This window comes from Halichoerus grypus, chromosome 1 (genome assembly GCF_964656455.1).
Source record: "Halichoerus grypus chromosome 1, mHalGry1.hap1.1, whole genome shotgun sequence".
Taxonomy (NCBI): Eukaryota; Metazoa; Chordata; class Mammalia; order Carnivora; family Phocidae; genus Halichoerus; species Halichoerus grypus.
In genome coordinates, this window is record NC_135712.1 from 64,095,327 (window position 1) to 64,116,477 (window position 21,151).

General features: G+C 44.6%; 1 protein-coding gene across 7 annotated transcripts in view; it reads left to right on the forward strand.

Moving 5' to 3' along the window:
- The first annotated feature begins 1,114 nt into the window (after nucleotides 1–1,114).
- Nucleotides 1,115–21,151, forward strand: part of PLA1A (phospholipase A1 member A) — a 38,346-nt gene continuing 18,309 nt past the window's right edge. The window contains exons 1-7 of one of the 7 annotated variants that reach the window (XM_078066414.1): nucleotides 1,115–1,231; nucleotides 7,643–7,831; nucleotides 14,140–14,341; nucleotides 15,857–16,034; nucleotides 16,540–16,648; nucleotides 17,654–17,755; nucleotides 19,683–19,772. In XM_078066414.1, coding sequence (XP_077922540.1) covers nucleotides 7,759–7,831; nucleotides 14,140–14,341; nucleotides 15,857–16,034; nucleotides 16,540–16,648; nucleotides 17,654–17,755; nucleotides 19,683–19,772 — 754 coding nt within the window. In that variant the 5' untranslated portion in view covers nucleotides 1,115–1,231; nucleotides 7,643–7,758. Of the gene's footprint in view, nucleotides 1,232–7,500; nucleotides 7,832–14,139; nucleotides 14,342–15,856; nucleotides 16,035–16,539; nucleotides 16,649–17,653; nucleotides 17,756–19,682; nucleotides 19,773–21,151 lie in introns of those variants that run through there. The other 6 variants (XM_078066419.1, XM_078066418.1, XM_078066415.1 and 3 more) reach the window with 6 other exon arrangements.

Here is a 21,151-nt window from a genome sequence, read left to right on the forward strand (position 1 = left end):
TTAACACATCTATCACTGCACATATTTATCTTTTTTGGGGGGGTTGCGGTGAGAACATTTTAAGTTCTATTCTCAGGAAATTTCAATTCTACAGTAGAGTGTTATCAACTGTTGCCACCATGTTTTACCTCAGATCCTTGGGCCTTATTCATCTTCCAGCTGAAAGTTTGTACCCTTTTACCAACCTCTCCCTATTTTCCCACCTCCCAGCCCCTGGCAACCACTTTCCTACTCTGTTTCTATGAGTTTGACTTTTTTTTTTTTTAAGATTCCACATATAAGTGAGATACCATGCAGTATTTGTCTTTATTTCTGTCTGGCTGTTTCACTTAGCATAATGCCTTGAAGTCCATCCCTGTTGTTGCAAATGGCTGGATTTCCTTCTTTCTCAGGGCTGAATGATACTACATTATATGTATATATATACCACATCTTCTTTATCTATTCATCTGTTGACACTTAGATTGTTTCCATATCTTGGCTATTGTAGATAATGCTGCAGTGAACAAGGAAGTGCAGACCATTTGAGACCCTATTTTCCTTTGGATTTTTTTTTTTTAAAGATTTCATTCATTTATTTAAGAGAGAGCGCGCGTGCACACAAGTTGGGGGGGGGGCTGAGAAACAAGCGGACTCCCCATTGAGCGGGGAGACCGGTGCGGGGCTAGATCCCAGGACCCTCAGATCATGACCTGAGCTGAAGGCAGACACCTAACTGACTGAGCCACCCAGGTGCCCCTGATTTCTTTTGGATTTATACCCAGAAGTAGGAATTCCAGTCCAGTTTTATCAATTCTAAAACTTTGATGCCATGCCCTCCTCCCTCCCCACCACCATCAATCCTGGGCCCAAGGAACTTGGAGGAGAAATGGGGACATTCCTCCCCACCCTCTTCTAGGCTCCTTGCTCCTCTCAAGTGTTGCCCTGAGATCTTTCTTACTGGTGGAGCACTGGTAGGAAAGGCTCAAGACAACTGTCTTCCGAGGAGTCCACTCAGCCCAGGGGAAGCTCGTCCTTCCTGCCCACATCCAGCAGTGGGAGTGCAGGCTTCCCACCTGCTGCTGTCTTACATTTCCACCCATGTCTCTCAAATAGGCCCTGAGACATCCAACTCAGAAATAGATGCCCATGTGACCTTGATGCGGTCACCTTCAATCTTGGGTAGGCCCTCACTCACAGGCTTGTTGTGAAGGATCAGAAAGAGCACCACCTCTCCTCCCCTTTCAAAAAGGTAAGGGAGAACCCCCATAGAACTGTACTGTGACTCTTTATTTTTCATTCAAATCACTAGTTTTCAGCTGGGGGAGGTGGGGATGGGAGGTCTGATAACAGAGCAGTTCTGCTACCTCCTCCTAAATCCTACTGGGATTTGCCTTTCCGAGTCCTTCCAGTCCCTTTAGAATGCAGTGGAGGAGGTGGGGGAAGGGGGTAGGAGGGTGGGGACTAAGCATTTGTTATTTCCCAGGTAGGACCTAAGCCACAACTGGGGACACCCGAGAAAGACTCTAGAGATCCTGCTATATTTGCTTTGAGATTCTCTTCATCACAGGCACACTTCAAAAAGAGTTCAGATTTTCAGACTCTTTTTTCTCAAACCTCAAAATCTCCTCTTCAGACTTTACTCTCAACTGGCAACCTTGCTTGCTATCTCTCTGAGAAAAAAGAAGCAAACAGAAGAGAACAATTGCACACTCCCCGCACAACCTCTGCCCACCCACCTACATGTGACTCATGGTCTCTGCCTTTGCTCCTGACTATGAGTGCTAGTGTGTGTGTGGAGAAGGAGGAAGGATGAGAATGAACAGATGAAAGAGATAATAAACTTAATTATATGCATGTTCTTTTTTTTTTTTTTTTTTTTAAGATTTTATTTGTCAGAGAGAAGAGAGGGAGAGAGCACAAGCAGGGAGAGTGGGAGAGGGAGAAACAGACTTCCCACTGAGCAAGGAGCCCGACGCGGGGCTCAATCCCAGGACACTGGGATCATGACCTGAGCTGAAGGCAGACGCTTAACCGACTGAGCCATGCACGCGTCCTTATATGCATGTTAAAGTAAATTAAAAAACGATCTGATGCACATAGGAATTTATCATGCTTATCACGTTAATACATGTTTACTAAAACAGAATAGATCATGTGTAACATTACAGGATTAATGAAATATTTTCGACCTGCTATATGATGGTGCTTCATTTGCTTTCTTTGTTATCTAAGATTGCTAGATCTTAGATTGCTAAGATTGCTAGATGTTGTCTAGAAGTCTTGGCAATATTTTTTTTAAGATCTGAAAAACTAGCATTGGGCTCAGCCACCCTTCTCCAAGCTTCTTCAGCCACCATATTCTCCATTTACTCCTCTCTCTACTTCTCCAGGGTAAAAGTGTATCTTTTTTGAGATAGCCACAGAGCTACAGGGAGTGTCGGGGAAGGAATGGAGATTCTGATGATTTCACAACCAACCAGCCTACTGAATCAGCTCCTCAAGGAATGGCTGCTGGGATCTGGTTAGGAATCCAGGGATCATCCAGATAGGGCATAGTGGGGAGCCCTGCCATCATTTTTCATCCTTAGGGTTTGGGGATTGGGAGAGGTGACACCTGGGGAGTAGGGTAGACTCTTCCCATTTAGAGAAGGAAAAAGAAGAGGAGGAAGAAAGTGCTGCCCATCATGACCCGTTAACAGATGAAGTAATTGGGCTCCGAGAAGCCGCCATCTGTCCAAGGTCACACATCTAGGTGAGAAGGAGCTGCAGTTTAAACCCAGGCCATGTGTCTTCAGTCCTATCACACTACAACTGTTAGCTGTAGTTAGAAAGTTTTCCTTAGACAAGGCCAAAATGAAACCCAAGAGTTACATGGTGATGGCAGAAGCCTGTGCCCTCTGTTCACCTCTCCACAACTATGAGGTGAAGTCAGGGCTTCAAATGTGGATTTGGGTGCAGCCCTAGGGAGGGGCAGAACGGAGGCCAGGTCAGACTGTGAAATGGACAGAATCTTCACTCTCCTCTCAGCATCCCTCCCCTCCTCAGAGAGCCTCCTCTTCCTCTGACACCAAAGGCACCCCACCCAATCCCTGGGCCACAATTGGGACTTCTCTCTCCATACTGTGCTTGGTTACACCTGCCCCACTTAAGGGTCCTACTTAACCTTTTGTTTTTCCATATCATCATCTGTACAGGCAGGGCAGTCTCAGGCAAGTGTCCACTCTCAGAGTCTCTGGGCTTGGCGCCCATGGACTTTCAACTCTAACATCCAAAGAACATGAGTCAAAAATGAGGTTGTCCGAAGATTGGGACAGAGTCCAATAAAGAACGCTATGGTTTCTCCTGAGCTACAGAGCTGTGGATAGAGGTTTGTGCTTTGAATAGAGGGCCATGCTTCAAACCATGGTGTCGCCTCATTTTGGATGGTATATGGACAACCATCTCCCATTGCTAATGCCACCAACCGGAGGTGACACAGTCTGTTTGTCAGACCACTTTAGGGGCTAGTCTTATGTCTTCTCTTTGATATAAACTGTCCTACTAAAGTACATTTATGAAAGCTTATTTAAATTAAAACTTGAAAGACATGTAAGCACAGGTGGTAAGTGGACATGGCAAGAATAGGGAAGGTGACAGTGAATGAATGAAACTGGGAAACATGACTTTCAGCAAACAAATGAATCTCCAGCAGGATGATGTCTACTGGAGCCTGCTCTAGTGAAGGCGACATTTTGAGTTGAGATGTGCTTTCTGGTTTCCCTTACTTCACACCAGTCCTAAATCCAGGAAACTGGGAGGAAGGCACTCTCTGAAGGCATGTATGTTTTCCTTCTTGCAGGAATGGGGTAATTAGACCTAAGGAAAGGCACATTCTGTGCTGTTTTGCAAAAAGACCTGCCACTGACACCCGGCACTGCTCCTGGGCATGATGGTTACCCCTCTGAGCCTCAGGTTATTGAGGGCTAGTGTACTTTGGAGCCAACAATGCCTACCTTGAAGGCTGTGGTGAGGATGAGACTAGGTGTGAGATAGTAGAAAATATATATAGTGGTCTCTGTCCTTGGTTCTTGTCCCAGAGCTCCCTGTAATTTCCTACATTATAAGAGCACTAGGAGCATCTTTAGTTCTAATATTTGGTCTTTGGCCTCAGTTCCCGACACAGGGCTCCTGAAACCCTTGTAAATTCTTGGGTGATAAGAGTGTCTTGTGTTCTAATGAGGTCACTCTAGGTGGGTTCCTGGATGGCTCCTGGATGAGGGCTGGTCACCAAGAAGGCCAAGCCGTGATTGGACGCTTGGATTTTTCAGCCCTGCCCCCCATTCTCTTGAAGGGAGAGGGGCTGAAAAATGGAGTTAATGATTGATCATGCCTACATGATGAAACTTCCATAAAATCTCAAAAGAACAGGGTTGGAGAGCTTCTGAGTTGGTGAACCCATGGAGTCACACTTTAAAAATTAATGTGACCTCATTTTGTAGTCCTAAGCTGGTGAGGCCTAGAATTGTTTCCTAGAATTGGTTCATACTGGTTATTACACTAGTTTATATGCCCGCGCCCCCACCCCCACAGTGAATGCAGTGATTCCACAGACACACATGGACACACACACAGAAATAAATAAAGGCATATTCACTTATGGAGCTGTTAGCTAGGGATCCTGACAGAGGGCAAGGGAGCAGGGAATCTGAGCTGGGAACAGGCAGACAGGGAGAGCTGCAGGGGGATTCAGTGGACTCCAGGGTGGTAGCCTAGAAGTCTCCCTCTCTTCCCCCCTCCAGCCTCTCCCTTCTCTTCCTCTTCTCTCTCTCTCTTTTTTAAGGATTTTATTTATTTGAGAGAGAGATGGAGAGTACAGAGGGAAAGGGAGAGGGAGAAGCAGATACCCACTGAGCAGGGAGCCCAATGTGGGACTCGATCCCAGGACCCCAAGATCATGACCTGAGCCAAAGGCAGATGCTTAACCGTCTGAGCCACCCAGGCACGCTCTCTCTTTCTTTTTTTTTCCCAAACAGATATTTTGTGTGTACTTATTGTATGCCAGACACTGTTCCAAGCACTGAGCACACAGCAGGGAACTCTGAGCACTGGATACTGAACACCCATCCTTGGTCTCTTGCTGGCCTCCTCGTGTTTTCGGATCCTTGGCAAATAAAGCCATCTGACTGCACATGACAATGGGGGCCTAAGTGTTGTCTCAGATCCGGCCCCTTGCCACTGTCCTCTCCAGACGAGCACACTCTATCAGATGTACCATGCCTTCCCTTGGCAAATATTGAGCACCAGCTGTGTGGCAGGCACTGCACTAGGCTCTAGGGATACCTCATTGAGCAAAAGAGACCCAAATTTTGTCCTGAGGCTGACATTCTCCTTGGGGGAGACAGACCATATACACTGAATATAACTGGTGCTCTTCAGTGTCTCCTGACCTCACTTTCTAAAATCTGCCACCTCGCTTTCCAGGAGGCCACCCGTTCCTTGGCCCTTTGCAGCTGGGCTCCCCACGTGCTGGGCTCTTTGAGCTTCAGTCTCCTCCCTGGTAAAATGGAGATGACTGTAGTAAAATTAACAGAAAACTAGTGGTTCTAGCATGTGTACAAACATCTAAGGAACATGCGGACTGCAGAATCCTGGGCGCAACCCCAGAGATTCTCATTCGGTGCTTCTGGGCTCAGGTCCCCTGGATGATGCTAAGGCAGGGGGTCCTGCATGGGAGCACTCCAGCCCCACCTGGAGAGCACTGTTCTAGATGATGAAGGGCAAAGGGAAGGTGCTCTCTAAATGTCAGCTGTGTTAATATTGCCCACAAGGAATACCATGCTGGGATAACTGGAGTAACTGGTGTGACGTGCCTGCTCTGGAGGTGGTGTGAGTGGCTGTGAAAATGCAGCCTTCGGTCTGCTGCCACGGGGAACCTAATCGATGATGGTCCCAGTTGTCACCTTTCTGGATCTCCCCTCGTCTTTGTGCAGAGACTGACCCCAGCTAGTGACAGAGCAGGATGGAGAGCTAATCCCCAGGTTCATGCATAGAAGACACAGGACTGCGTTAACGAGAAACTTCAGCTTGAGGATTCCCCATTTCCCTTGCCAAAACATTCCAGGAACTGTGAGGAAGTCCAAGACTTTTCAGTGTCTTCCTCTTTCCTGCCCACTCTCCTTCACAGGTGTCTGACCTGCATCTCTGTCTAAGGGCTGTCTCTAACTTCTTTAGCGCCCCTTATTCTTTGCAGATGTTATCACCAGTAAATCTCTTTCATATCTAGTCCTGTCTTGGCATCTCTTCCCCGAGGACCTGGACTACCACCCCTGGCGTGGTCTGTGACAGCAGAACAGCCTTTGGTCGTGCCCTGTTTATTGCCCCTCGTTGTACTCTCAGAGGCAAACTTTGAATCCCTGGTGTTAGCCGCGCTTGAGCAGTGGGATCACGTGCATGAGGGAAAGCCAGGGCTGGCCCTTCCCAAACCATTTATCCTCAGCCTGGCCAGGCCTGGCACAACCATGCTGACATGCCACCAGTGCCTCTTTGGGGGCTGTTCCTGCCTGGTATGGACACTGGGGTTAGCTTGTTCCAATGCTACATGGCCTGGTGCAAGTTACTTAACCTCTTTAGGCCCTAAAGCTGTACCCACCTCCCGGAGCTATCATCCGAAACGTTTAGTATTGCCCTGCTGGCAGGTTCCCTGCCCCCTAGCAGCGTGCTACAGTTTCAGGAGTGCTGGGCAAGTACCTTGCCTTCCCCTTGCCCCTGACCTGCCCAGACTAAGCTCTCTGTGGTTTCTGCCACTCCTTCGGGTGGAGAGGCCATGTGGCACACTGGAAACGCCCTGGTTCCAGGCCAGCTCAGCCACTTCTAGCAACAGGGTTTCTATAGGTCACTTTTGTTCTCTACCGTTCAGTTTCTGTTTTCACGAATTTAAGAAGGTGAACGTCTCTTTTTAGAGGCTGGGCTTTACTTCTAGCTCCAAGAGTCTATGACAGGATAGTACTCTCAGAGGCAAACTTTGAATTCTTCCACTCTTTCTGTTAAATGTACACTAGACACATCGGTTCAGTTCTGTTCTAGGCCATGGGGGTTCAAAACTGAAAGGAGGACGCCTGGGTGGCGCCATGGGTTGGGCGTCTGCCTTCGGCTCAGGTCATGGTCCCGGGGTCCTGGGGCTGACCCTGCATCAGGCTCCCTAATCGATGATGGTCCCAGTTGTCGCCTGGCTCCCCATCAGTGGGGAGTCTGCTTCTTCCTCTGCCTCTGCCTCTAACCACCGCCCCTCCCCCCCAGCTCGTGTTCTTTCTCTCTCGCTCAAGAAAACAAAAACAAAAACTGAAAGGAGAATGAAAGGAGAAAGTCTTTGCCCTCAAGCTGTTCAGAGTCTTCCTAGAGAGACAAACATGTCCACAGATGATTCCAGGACGATGAGGATTTTGTCATCACTTAGAGATGAAAGACTCCTGCCTTGGCTTTTACTAACATTTTGCAATGGGAAGTGGGAGAGGTGCGGGAAATCACTTCCTGCTGATGTTTGGCTCAGAGAGGAAGGACAATGTGTTTCAACATCCCTTGCTTTAAAAAAAGAAAAGAAAAGTGTATTTATTTTCATTGAGAAGAAGAAACCAACTAACTGTGGAGGTTAAACAGATAGGGAGAGTTCATTTTTCTTCTACAGGTCAAGAGGCCAGTTAATGATTAGTGCCACCCAAGCGGGTATTTGGTGTCCAAAACTTTGAGAGGCTGGCTTGTAGGAGTCGGCTTCACCCCAGCTCTGAGACTTGCAGCTCAGCGATGCCCCCAGGTCTCAGGAAGATACAGTTCTGCTCATGGGGACTCCTTTTGTGGCTCAGCATTGGAAGTGCAGGTAATTCGGGGACTCGGCTAATTGGGTGGAATTTCTTTGTCAGAGGTTCTAGTTCTTAAGCCATCTATTCATGCAGTGCTAACCTTTGGAAGGTCCCCTAAAAGCCCTCTCTTGAGATGAATTTAGAAGAGGGAGGAAAAAAACCCTACAATCATAAAGGGACTGATGGCGACCAGGACACTCTCTCAAGCCCCCTAGTTCTTGTACTCTTTTCTCTAAAAGCTGCATTAATCCTCTTCACCTGGCACAAGCCAGGATGACTCTAAAAAAATAAGACTTGATTAATTCCAAAATATGATTTACATTCCCCCTATAAATATCCAGTGTACCATTTTCCATGGGGCGCCTGGGGGCTCAGTTGTTAAGCATCTACCTTCGGCTCAGGTCATAATCTCAGGGTCCTGGAATCGAGCCCCCTCATCGGGCTCCCCGCTCACTGGGGAGCCTGCTTCTCCCTCTCCAGCTCCCTCTGCTTGTGCTCTCTCTCCCTCTCTCTGTCAAATAAATAAATAAATCTTAAAAAAAATTTTTTTTTTTTACTTTTCCAGAATAACAGAGATTTTGGCATTGTGAACGGTAGATGTCCTTGCTAATCCACTGACCCAACTCAAATTTAGGTTTGTCGTCCTTCTTGGTGGGACTATGCTAGCAAGTCCCTGCTAACTGCAGGTGACAGGATGACCTTTAGAAAAAATTCCTGCAGGTGCTACTTGCATTCTACCTTTCCCCAGGTAAAAACCCCACCCACCACGCCTGCTGTCTTAATGTAGCAAATCTAAACACTCCTAAACACTCCCGTGGCCTGGAGGTTCTCTGGCTGGTGAAGATCCCTCTCTTCTGAGCACTGGTCCTTCCCCTCGGAAAGCTGCTCCCCGCCCCCAACCCTATTCCCCATAGCAGGCCCCTATTCAGTCGTGTTCACAAGACATTTAATTGTCAGTCCCCAGCTTTAGAATGTGTCAATCCTTCTGTCTGGAGCTGCTCATACCTTTTTGTTTATGTATGCTCTTCACATCTTCCAGGAGGCCTGCTGCAATTCCTCCCTCTCTTGCAACACCTCATGCCTCTCTCAGCACCCCTCCCTGCTCCAAAGTTCAGAGTGCATGAGTGCATTCACCCCCTGCATTAGTGGGTGGCTTTTAAAAGGTGCTGCTAGCTTCATGTGTGCTTTCTCTCAAGCACTTATTTGTGTGTGTGTATAGAATGGCCTCCTTATATGTATATAAAATTTGTGTGTTCGTGTGAAATTCTGCCATATGAACACACAGAGCTATCTTGTTACTCTAAATGGCCGTTTATACATGATATACTAGATCCGAAAGGATTTCTGTCTTACGGATTTTTTTTTTTTTAAGATTTTATTTGTTTGACAGAGAGAGACACAGAGAGAGGGAACACAAGCAGGGGGAGTGGGAGAGGGAGAAGCAGGCTTCCCGCCAAGCAGAGAGCCCGATGTGGGGTTCGATCCCAGGACCCTGGGACCACGACCTGAGCCGAAGGCAGATGCTTAACGACTGAGCCACCCAGGCGCCCCTGTCTTATGGATTTTTGATAGATGTGGGAAATACTGCCCTGCAAAGAAGTTGTAGCAATTTATTAGTATGTGAGCATGGCTGTTTCCCCACCTGTCTGCCGATAACTTCGTAGTATCAAACGTTTTTCATATTGTCAACTTGATAGAAAAAATAGTCATTACACTGTTGTCTTAATTCTTAGTTCTTATTATGATTTGTGCTTCTGGTGTCTTGTTTAAGCACTCTTACTATAAAGACAATTTTTCATATTTTCTTCTAAGCCCCATGGGCTAGCCCAATCAGACTAAGATCACCAGGAACAAACCCTTTAATCATGGTGTGTTTTTTAATACAATGCTGTTTTATTTTGCCAAAATTTATTTTTATTTTTGTATATACTTATATATATTATTTTGCATGTATGTCCATAAAAAATTATCTATCATTTTCTTGTATTACCCATGTCCTGTTGATTCTAGGATTATTATAACCTCATGAAATAAGTTTTTATTCTATGAACAGTTTATATAAGATAAAGATTACTTGTACTTTAAAGCAGTGGAGTTCTCAGATAAAACCATCTAGCTCTAGTGTACTTTAGGGCCAGAGAAGACTCTTGATTACCAATTTAATGTTTGGATGCTAGTAGTTTTATTTGCGCTTACAATTCCTTCTTGAGTGAGTTTCACTAAATTATATTTTTCTAGAAAATTATCCATTTCTTCAAAGTTTCCCAATGCATTTGGGAATTTTTAAAAATATCTTTTTATCTGTGATGTTCTGGTGTTATACTATAATATACCTTTAGATTGATTGATTGATTTATAAAGGTTTATTTATTTATTTGAGAAAGGTGGGGCAGAGGGAGAGAGAGAATCCTGAAGCAGACTCCCTGCTGAGCGCAGAGCCTGACGCAGGGCTCCACATGGGGCTCCACTTGGGGCTTAATCCCACAACCCTGAGATCATGACCTGAGCCGAAATTAAGTTGGATGCTTAATTGACTGAGCCACACAGGTGCCCCTGTTTATTTTTTATCTCGCTCATTACCCTGAGTGTAATTTTTGATTGGAGAACTCATATATTTTTTCGGTTATGGAAAATTCTTAACAATTATCTTTTCAAAATATTGCTGCTTCTCCTATTCTCTTCCTTTATAGAATAGCTACTAGATAAAAATTGGAACCTCTCCATCTATTGTCTATACTTTTTAACTATACTTTCATATTAAAAGTTTTTTTTTACTTCTGGGGTGCCTGGGTGGCTCAGTTGGTTAAACATCCTACTCTTGATTTCCGCTCAGGTTAAGATCTCAGGGTCATGAGATTGAGCCCCGCATCAGGCTCTGTGCTGGGCATGGAGTCTGCTTGAGATTCTTCCTCTCCCTCTCCCTCTGTCCCTCCCCCTGCTTGTGCTCTCTCTCTTTCTCTCTCTCTAAAATAAATAAATTTTAAAAAGTTTTTTACTTCTGTACTAAAAATTATAGTATTGATTCCTTTTTTATTTCAATGGTTATCTTTTTCATTTCCAATTTTTGAACTAGTTTTTTCCTATATATCTTATCATTTATGCCTGTTTTTATATCATGATTTCTTATTCTCTGTATTTTTATCCTTGTAGATTCTCAGCATACTTATTTTAAAGTCAATGTCAAAGGCTTTTAAAACCTTATTTTACCTGGAATGAATTCATGATTCATTTATTGGCTTTTGACTATCTTTGTAAACATTCGATTTCTGTATATATTTAGGCATTTTGTTTGCAGGATTTTTTAAAGTAAATTCGTTATTAAAGTACAGCATATATACAGACAAGTGCACAGATTATTAGTATCCAGATTAATGAATTTTCAGAGTGAATTCACCTCTGTAACCATCATCCGGATCAAGAAATAAAACATTACCAGGTTCTTAAAACCCTTTCCGTGTATCCCTTCTTAATCACTACCACCCCAAAGATAACTATTATCTTGACTTCTAACACAATAGATCAGTCTCCTTTCAATGTTCAATGAGACGCTTGTGTTTGGCCTCTCCCCCATTCCCTCCCATCACCTCCTCCCCTTCTCATCTTTTTTTTTTTTTTTTTGAAGATTTTATTAATTCATTTGAAAGAGAGAGAGCAGGAGAGCAGGGGCGGGGGATGGGCAGAGGGAGAGGGACAAGCAGACTCCCTGCTGAGCACAGAGCTTGATCGGAGGACACAGGACGATTATTTCCTGAGCTGAAGTCAGACACTTAACTGACTAGAGCCACCCAGCTGCCCCACACACCTTCTCATCTTTAGACTCTCTCCTCCAGTTGGGGGCGGGTTGTCTCAGCTCTTATTAGTGAGGCCTTGTTTTTCCATCCTGTCTCCCTAAATAAAGCTATAGCCCCAAGTAAAAGGACTATAGCTATTTTTTTGGTTGTATTGCTTTTGTTTTTAGCTTCCTTTACTAAGTTGGGGATCCCCTCCCCCCACTACCACAGGTGGGCCTGGTGCTGATCTTCCACACCTGACTTGGAGCACTCTAGGACCCCACTTACCTCACAGAGCTGCCTTCTCCCAGACTAGGAACCCAGCACCATCCTGCAATTCTGTTCTTGTTTACAGAGATATAATCTTTATATTTGAGATTGGCTATGTCTTTCTCTCTTCTCTTTTGATATTCATCTACAATTAGTCTTTGGTTGGAGTGTCAGTTGGGGAGAGGGGATATCTGAGCATGACTCACTGTGCCACCTTCCATATTCCCAAGTGATCAAAAGTTTTCTTCTATCATCTGCAAATATTGGTGATTATCTCTCCTCCTTTTCAAAATTTGTAACTTTGATCCCATTTTATTGTCTTGTTTCCCTGGCTAGGACTAGACCTTCCAGGATAATATTTCATAGAAGCACTGATAGCAGACATTCTCATTTGTTTCCAGTTCTAAATGAAATGCTTCTAACGTTTCACCCATAAGTATAGTCATTGCTATAGATTCTTGGTAAACACTTTTTCTTAGGTTAAAAGTGTTGGGTATTAAATTTTATTGTGCTTTTTTCTTCTACATCTATTGAGATGAGCATACATCTTTTTTTTCTTTAATTTTTCATATATGAATTACATTAATACATCTTCTAATGTTAAGCCATCTTTTCATTCCTTGGATTAAACCCTGGCCATGATGTGTGTTTAGTTCTTGTTATCCTTGATGGGCTTAGATTTGCTGATAATTAATTCAGGGTTTTTATGTCTCTGTTTAATAGTGAAATTGGCTTTCATCTTCCTTTCTCCTTCTGTCCTTGCCCAGTTTTGATATTTTGGTTATTTTCATAGAATGAATTTAGATTCTCTCTCCCCTTTTCTATTCACCAGAACAGTGATAAGAATTGAAGGATTGGTAGAATTTTTCTGTAAAACTGTCGGGCCCAGTAGAGTTTTTTGATGAAGAGACTGAAAACTACTGTTTCAATTCCCTAATGCTACAGTTTTACATTTGACTTTCTGTTTTTTCTTTCTTGACTAAGTTTCAGTAAGCTATACTTTTCCAGGAAATTGTCCATTTTCTAGGAAGATATCTGTATTTTGAACTTTTGGGTGGGTATAAACATGCTCTTTTATGGTTTTAAAAATCTACTCTATTTATATCCCCTTTTTATTCTCTATATTGTTTACCTGTGACTTCCCTCTTTTTTTCTTACTCTGTCTTATCAAAAGTACATCTAGTTTATTATTCTTTTCAAAGAACTAGCTTTTCATGTTTATTGTCTGTGGCAGACACTATTCTAGGCAGGAGAGTGAACAAAATGGATAAAAATTCCTGCCTTCTTGAAAGAATATCCTAATGTAGGGAAATCAATAAACAATACACTTAATAATAAACTTGTGAATTCCATAGGAGATTAGAAGGGTGTGATTTCTATAAAAGGAAATAGATCAGGATGAGGAAGATTGAGAGAACTTGGGTGAGGGGCACAGGCAGGTAACAATTCAAACAAGGTAGTTACCTTTGACAAGCAAAGACTTGAAGGAGAAGAGGGGGGTAGCCATGTGGATGTCTGTGGAAAGACACTCCGGGCAGAAGGGATGACCAGTGCAAACACCCTCTGGGGGTCTAGGACTGTGTAGAGTGAGAAAGACCTGGGAGGACATGTGGCCAGAACAGATGAAGCAATAGTTGGACAGGCAGAGTGCTCCTGGAGCCCGTGGTTTAGACCATTTAGGGCTTCAATCCATTGTTAGAACTTCAGATTTCATTCTGAGGGAAATGCCTTAGAGGCTTTTTTTGCATAGAGGCATGACATTATTTGATTTAATTTTTGGCTTGCAGTTGGCTGTCTACTCCATGTGTCTTCACGTTGTCTTTCCTCTGTGTCTGTGTCTAAATTTCCTCTTACAAGGACACCAGTCATACTGGATTAGGGCCTACCCTATTGGCTTCATTTTAATATAATAATCTCTATCTTCACATGCAGTCACATTCTGAGGTCCCAGGCATTAGGACTTCAACCTATGGATTGATAGGGGCAACTCAATTTATTTCATAACAATATCCACTTCACCATGCATGGCCTTTAATCTTTTCTGGTTGAGTAATAGTCATATCCTTTTCTGGCATTGTATCTTTAGATATGAAAACTATTCACAGATTTTGGTTACAGAAGTGATGTCTTTAATAAATTAGTCTGAATATTGCACTAGCTGATTTATAATAAATGCTTGTAAGCCCCTGTTTCTTTCTTCCTCTCAAGAATACTTTTCTTCCTTCTAAGAACAGATGACCTCACCTTGGATCATTCTTGTTTTTCTTTTTGCTTTTTTCCTCCAGGGGATGCATCTCCTACCCCACAGACAAAGTGCACTAACTTCCAGAATGCTAATCTTCTCCGAGGCACCAATCTCAAAGTCCAGTTTCTCCTCTTCACCCCTTTGGATCCCAGCTGTGGGCAGCTAGTGCAGGAAAGTAGTGACATCCAAAACTCTGGGTTCAATGCCACTCTAGGAACCAAACTACTCATCCATGGATTCAGGTGGGAGTAATCAGCCAATAGAAATATCTCAGCTAGGAACTAGAGAGTGACCATAATGCCATAGGAAGTTAGTGGGGAGCAAGAGGAGAAATGGACTTACTGACAGTCTCATGTTTCATCTTTCACCTACTGCTGCCTTTGAAGGTGTCTCATATCAACATGAACACACATTGTGTTGCTCATTCCTGTTGGTCATGTACATTACTCCTCTGCTCAGTCTTGTCGACACACTCTCACACAGTAAATATGTATGATCCTGAACAAGTCACCCCAGCACATGGAGCCTTGGTTTCCACATCTGAATAAAAGGGAAGTTGTACAGATGGTCTCAGTGATCCCTTTCTCCCTGAAGCATGGGTTATATGATTCATCTCAGCCAATGAGGTCATAGGCTTTGTGCAATCAGGGTAACAGCATGGTGTTTTTATCCAGAGGTTTATTTCCTCTTCTTCATTTCTTCCCTGGTTTCATGATTTAAGAAACTTCCACTCACAGGTGCTACTTCCATCATCTCCTGAGGTTAACCTTCCTCAGGTGCTAGACACTTCTCTTCTTCAGTTTCTTTGATGCCCTACAGTCCAAATATTGTTGTAATACTGAGTCTTAATTCAACCACCATCCATCCTTCCAACATCTCTCCAGAGCCCATTGGCAAGGCCAGAAAGAGAGGAAGGTTGGTGGGAGGAAAGAAGGAGAGAATGCAGTGAAATAGTAGCAGTATCGAGCAACTAGAGATGGGGGCATCCAAGGAAGAGGTGGACACAAAGCCATTGCACAAAGGATCACTATTTCATGGTCTCTGGGTTCTCTCTGCTTCTCAAATCACTGGACTGCAGGGACCCAGCCACATCCCTCCATAGGCATTCTTCCTCACTCTTGTGCCGAAGTCTCTCCTCCAGGAAATCTTTTATATTCAGCCACTCTCCAAGGCTGAGTGTGTACCCCCAACCCGGAGATAGCCAACAGAGCTGGAGAGAAGCACCTAGCATACTTCCTCGCTCATTGAATTAATGAAAGGATGACCGAATGAACAAGTAAATAAAAACATCCCTCAAGGAGAGTGCTTATATTATAGAATGAGAATTAAGATTGCAAATCATAACTCTAAGGTACAAAGCTATCTTTTCTCCCCCATGAGTAACACAAGCAGTGTCAGTATATATGGTTTGTGTAGTATGCACTGCACCAAGGTACCCGACTGAGGCCTGGTGGGGCTGAAATCCAACCTGAGTTCTGGGCCCTGGCATGAGGCTGCATCTACTTGGAACAAAAGGCCTTTCTATAATTTACACAAAGGCTCCGTATATGCAGGCTGAAGCCCTGGTGACTTTGGGATTATGCTCTCCCTAGGCTCAAAGTGGTGTAAGATGTATTGCCCATATACCCACCTTATTTGTTTTGACCGTTTTCCCCCCTGGGTTTATTCTGTTAATAGAGAGTATCATTGTCATTTCCATGACAATGGATATTGGCTTGGCAGATAATTTTCCTATCCTTTCTTGGCCCTCTGTCTAGGGCTTTAGGTACAAAGCCTTCCTGGATTGATAAATTCATTGGCACTCTTCTTCGGGCAGCAAATGCTAATGTGATTGCTGTGGACTGGGTTTATGGTTCTACAGGTGTCTACTTCTCAGCCGTGGAAAATGTGGTTAAGCTGGGACTTGAGATCTCCCGTTTCCTCAGAAAACTTCTGGTAGGTGCTGAAGGGCTTGGGGGTGAGTTTTGGCTGCTTCTGAAGGAGAGAGGGGACAAAAAGAAAGAGTCAACACATGAGGAGGAGCTTTAGGGCAGAAGCAGAGCCACCCAGTAGCTTGTGGGTCTTCCCTTCTAATCTCCACTTTACCACTTACAGTGTTGACTTTGGGCAAGTTGTTGCCCCACTCGGAGCCTCTGCTTCTCCTCTGTAGAATGTGCCGCTGACGTTAGATATGGAATCTCTCAAGAGGAAGTGGCCATGGTCATTGCTCACACACTTTGGGCACCAAAGAGAAAGTGAGGCAATCGTCAAGGTGGGGTGTCTAGGAAGAGGGAAAGTAATGAATGGGATGAAAATTCTGCCTTTTTCTCCCAAAGAAGGTGTGTGGGGGGATGTCATGCCCAGGGTCCTCTGATTCTGAAGCTTCAGGGAAAAGTGTGACCCTGTGAGGCCAGAGGCTGCTGTGGCCCAGGTGTAATTCCCTGTAAATGCCCCATTGTAGGTGCTGGGTGTGCCAGAGTCTTCAATCCACATCATTGGTGTTAGCCTGGGGGCCCACGTTGGGGGCATGGTGGGACATTTCTACAAAGGCCAATTAGGACGGATCACAGGTAACAGTATTCTCTGCCCATCCTCCCAAGTTTAGAGATAGAGAGATAATGCCCTGGAAATGCCTCTGTTGAGGCAGGCAGAGGGCATCTTTGTTCTTATGATTGACTTATCTATTTCCACTAAAATTTATTTATTGTGGCCCTTTTGCATGAAACGGTATTGTGTTGTTATTGTGTGATCTCTAATGTCAGTGTAAGAAGCCACGTATTTCTTCTGAGCCTCAACTACTACCTCTGTAACGTGAGTTGTAATAGCTCATATTGCCTTGGCCCACTGTGGAAATCACCCTTAGACAATTATGCTAAATACTTGCAAAAGCACTAGGGACTTTATGCTTCAGAAGCTACCCTCAGTCAATAAGGGACTAGAGTTGTGTGGTAAATACCCCCACTTTCTGGCCCTTCAGTGGGACAATTCTGAGTCATGTTCTACAGAGCCTCTCAGAAGGGTGCCAGTGGGATGAGACCCAGTTGCCCAAAGTGATTAATACATTCGTTTTTCCAAACTCTGACCCATTTTTCTAATCCCTCACTATACTTTCTCTGATCTACTCCCAAATCAGCTCCTTGTGCTTTAAATCCTTGTCTCAGGGTCTGCTTTTTGGGAAAGAGAGAAAAGGGCATCCAAACTAAGACACGAGGTTAGTAATTTTTACTTCACTGTGTTGTTATGAGGACTAGCACAAGGACTGGCAGACAGTAACTGCTCAAAAAATTATAGCTGTTGTGTTGAGTACATGAGGATTAATATTATGGCCCTTGCCAGATGGTTGATGTTATCAAGCTCATTTCAGAGCCAGAGAAGCTGGGTCATTGAGAGTTGGAGACAACAACATGGGGTTTCCTGGGTACAGTGGTCCTGGGCTGGTCCTCTTGCCCTTGGATCCTTGCTGGAGGACTCTAGGAACTGACTGGGAAGGGCTGCCCCGAGAGGTGTATGGTGGGTCCATGAGGGTTGCTGCAGCTGAGAGGAAAGGGGCCTCTGACATCAGTCTGTCCCAGCAGGCCTGGACCCTGCTGGACCGGAGTACACCAAAGCCAGTCTGGAGGAGCGCCTGGACCCTGGAGATGCCCGCTTCGTGGAGGCCATCCACACAGATGCTGACAGTGAGTATGGGGGGTGGGTGACCCTCCTAGAGTAGGGGAATGAGCCCGGCAGGGGCTAGGTAGCCGGTATCTATTTGTGTGGCTCTGGGCAGGTTCCCTCCCTTCTGAGCTTCTGTTGCAGTGAGGAGTTTACCAATGTCATGTTGATCTCTGATTAATACTAAACCTTGTGATGAGGCTGTGTGGGGGAAGGCATTGCTGCCTGGCAGGCACAGGGGAAAGTCATGCTGTTTTTTCAGGGTGAATGTGCCTGGCCCCGTGGGACAGGCCCCTCTGGGGCAGATACTCAGGCCTGTCAGGACTTCCCTCCTTCCTAGGGAGGAGCCCAGCCCTTCAGGCCAGTGAAGAATGAGAATCCTCCCCTCCAACAGTGACAGGCACAAGAAAGACCCCCAGCCCTGAATCCATTATGACCAAATTAAGCTATTCTGACCAGCTGGGAAAGAGGGCTGGGCATTCTTCCTCATTTCTACCCTTTATGAAATGCCTAGGAGGTAGCCAGGACTTGTGCTCAGCATGGCAGTTACAGGAAGAAATAATGCCTATCCCTCACCAGAAGAATGTGCCGTTCAAGTAAGAGGTGTCCAGGTCTCATTCCTTTGGGTCAGAAGCCTTCTTTTATTTATTTATTTTTAAAGATTTTATTTATTTATTTGACACAGAGAGAGAGAGAGAATACAAGCGGGGGAGTGGGAGAGGGAGAAGCAGGCTTCCTGCGGAGCAGGGAGCCTGATGTGGGGCTCGATCCCAGGACCCTGGGATCATGACCTGAGCCGAAGGCAGACGCTTAATGACTGAGCCACCCAGACACCCCCAGAAGCCTTCTTTTAGCACCCAACACTCACAGATTCATAATTCTGGAAAAAACCCATGCAGGCATACTATTTAACCCTCTTTCCTTCATCATCTCACAGATAGGAAAGCAAAGCCCACAGGCCTCTGCCTAGCTGTTGGGTTAACCATGTTAATTATGAAGGTTAACCCCTTCTGTCTCTAAATTTGCTAAATAGGGGACTTATTAGGTCCCCAGTTACCAGAGCGAGGCCTCTCAGTCCCCTTCAAAGTTGGAGCCTCCTCCTAATGTGATGAGAGGGGAAAAAAAAAAAGCATTCCATTTTGTCTAACCAATTTTTATTGAGCTACATAGTCAGCATTGAGAATAGTGCAAGGCACAAGGCATTGAAGAAGGTCCCCACCCACGTAGAAATATAGACCAATTGAGCAGGCATTCATTCATTACTTCCTTCAATAAATATTAGGTACTCACATGTGACAGGCATGGTGCTAGTATTGGGGATATAGCAGAAAAAAAACCACAGGCAAAGTCCCTGCTGTAAGTTGTAGAGCTTACAGACAAATAAGCAGACATAATTACACACTGTGAGTACCATGACTGAGGAGGTGGGGCAGAGGGTGATTTGGGTGGGGGAGCCACTTCAGGTAGGGTTACTGAGGAAAGTCTGTCCAAGGTGAGTATTTGCAGGTGAGAATGAACCAGCCCTGGGTAGATCTGGGAGAACATTCGAGGTGGAAAGAGCAGTCAGAAGCAAAGCCTGGACATGGGGGGGGACAGCAAAGAAAACCACATGGTTAGAGGGCAGGGAGTGAGGCAGGAGAAGAAGGAGGGGGACCAGGCAGGCCATAGTGAGGAGTTTACATTTTATTCTGTAGTTGGTGAGAACAGGGAGGCATTAGGATTTCCTGTAAAGATGATTGCAACTGCTGTGCAGAGAATCAGCTGCAGGGGACACTAAGGGCATGCTCTGCTGTGTCCCAGCATTGAGGAGTGAGGTGGGCACCCAATGGGCACACAGAGTGGGTGGGCTCCCAAAGTCAGAGTTCAGGCTCTGCTGCCGGGGGACCCTGCTGTGGGGCCCAGAAAATATGCCCCTGCAGTCCGAAACAATGGGGTTCTGCCTCCTTTCAGATTTGGGTATCCGGATTCCTGTTGGACACGTGGACTACTTTGTCAATGGAGGCCAAGACCAACCCGGCTGTCCCACCTTCATTCATGCAGGTCAGAAAACCAGAGAGAGTTGTCTTCCTTCTAGTGTCCTTTGCTATTCCCCATAATGCCTTTCCCTGCACTTATTGAATGCATGTCTTTAGGAGCCTGGGGAATTTTGGGAGAGGAGGGCCCGAAATGAAAAGCTTGCACCATACTTTTGCTGGCCTCCCCACTTCTTAGGTCCTGCAGTGATATATCATCACTCAAGCCAATAAACTCTATTCTTCCTGGGCCCCGCTCTGTGGCATGGTCCACACTAGCTACATCCCTGGCAAGAGCCTAGTTGTGGCAGAAGTAGAACGCCCAAAGCTGGCTAGCTGAAGGATCAATCCACAGATGACCATTTCCCCAAACTTATTAAATTTGGCAGTTCTCCAAAACTGTTTTAAGATAATCATCTTGAGTACATTCAATGAATATACATTTCTTCTTTTCTAAATACACAATTGATGCTTGAACAGCATGAGTTTGAACTGCACAGGTCCACTTATACATGGATTGTTTTGATAAATACAGTAGAGCACTGTAAATATATTTTCTCTTCTTTATGATTTTTAACATTTTCTTTTCTCCAGCTTACTTTACTGTAAGAATACAGTATAGAATACATGTAACATACAAAATATGTGTTAATCAACAGTTTATGTTATCAGTAAGGCTTCCTGTCAACAGTAGGCTATTAATAATTAAGTTTTGGGGGAGTGAAAAGTTATATATGGATTTTCAATTGCATGGGGGGCTCCCCTGTTGTTCAAGGGTCAGTTGTAGTCTCCTGGAATGTTCTTTTTGAATACATTCTTCTTAGCATTATTTTAAATAACATTAAATTTGTCAAAAGCTAAGGATCAAGGTTTGTTTAGTCTTTTTTTATTCTTCTTGTGAATATAGCCAACCTATCAGCATTTCTTATGAGAATTTTATCCTGATTTCTGTTTACTTTGTTTTTAGTCTTTTCCTGCTTTACCAAATTTTTGACATTTGGAGGGCTCTTTTGACAATTTTATTGAATAACTACTCATCTAATTTACCAAATTTATTGATTTTCCAAAAACACGTTTCTTTTTCACAATTTATAGATTTTCTAGCATTTTTTATCAGATGAGATAGTTTGGATTTAATGACCTTTGAATATTTCTGTGGCATTTTAGTTGGCCACTTGTCATTTTTCTTCATAACACAATTTGAGAAGGGTTTTGTTTGTGTCCCCCAGCTCCCTGTTGCAGCTGGAAGGAGCTTGCCCATAGAGTGTCCCAAACATGGGGGAAGGCAGGTTAATACAAGCTCGGACTTGGTTGCTGGTCCCAGAGTGGGGTTCCCAAGGTGACGGGAGAATCTGAAGACCCCAGAACCCTAGAGCTGTGGCTCACTATAGACCTATTAGCCCAGCC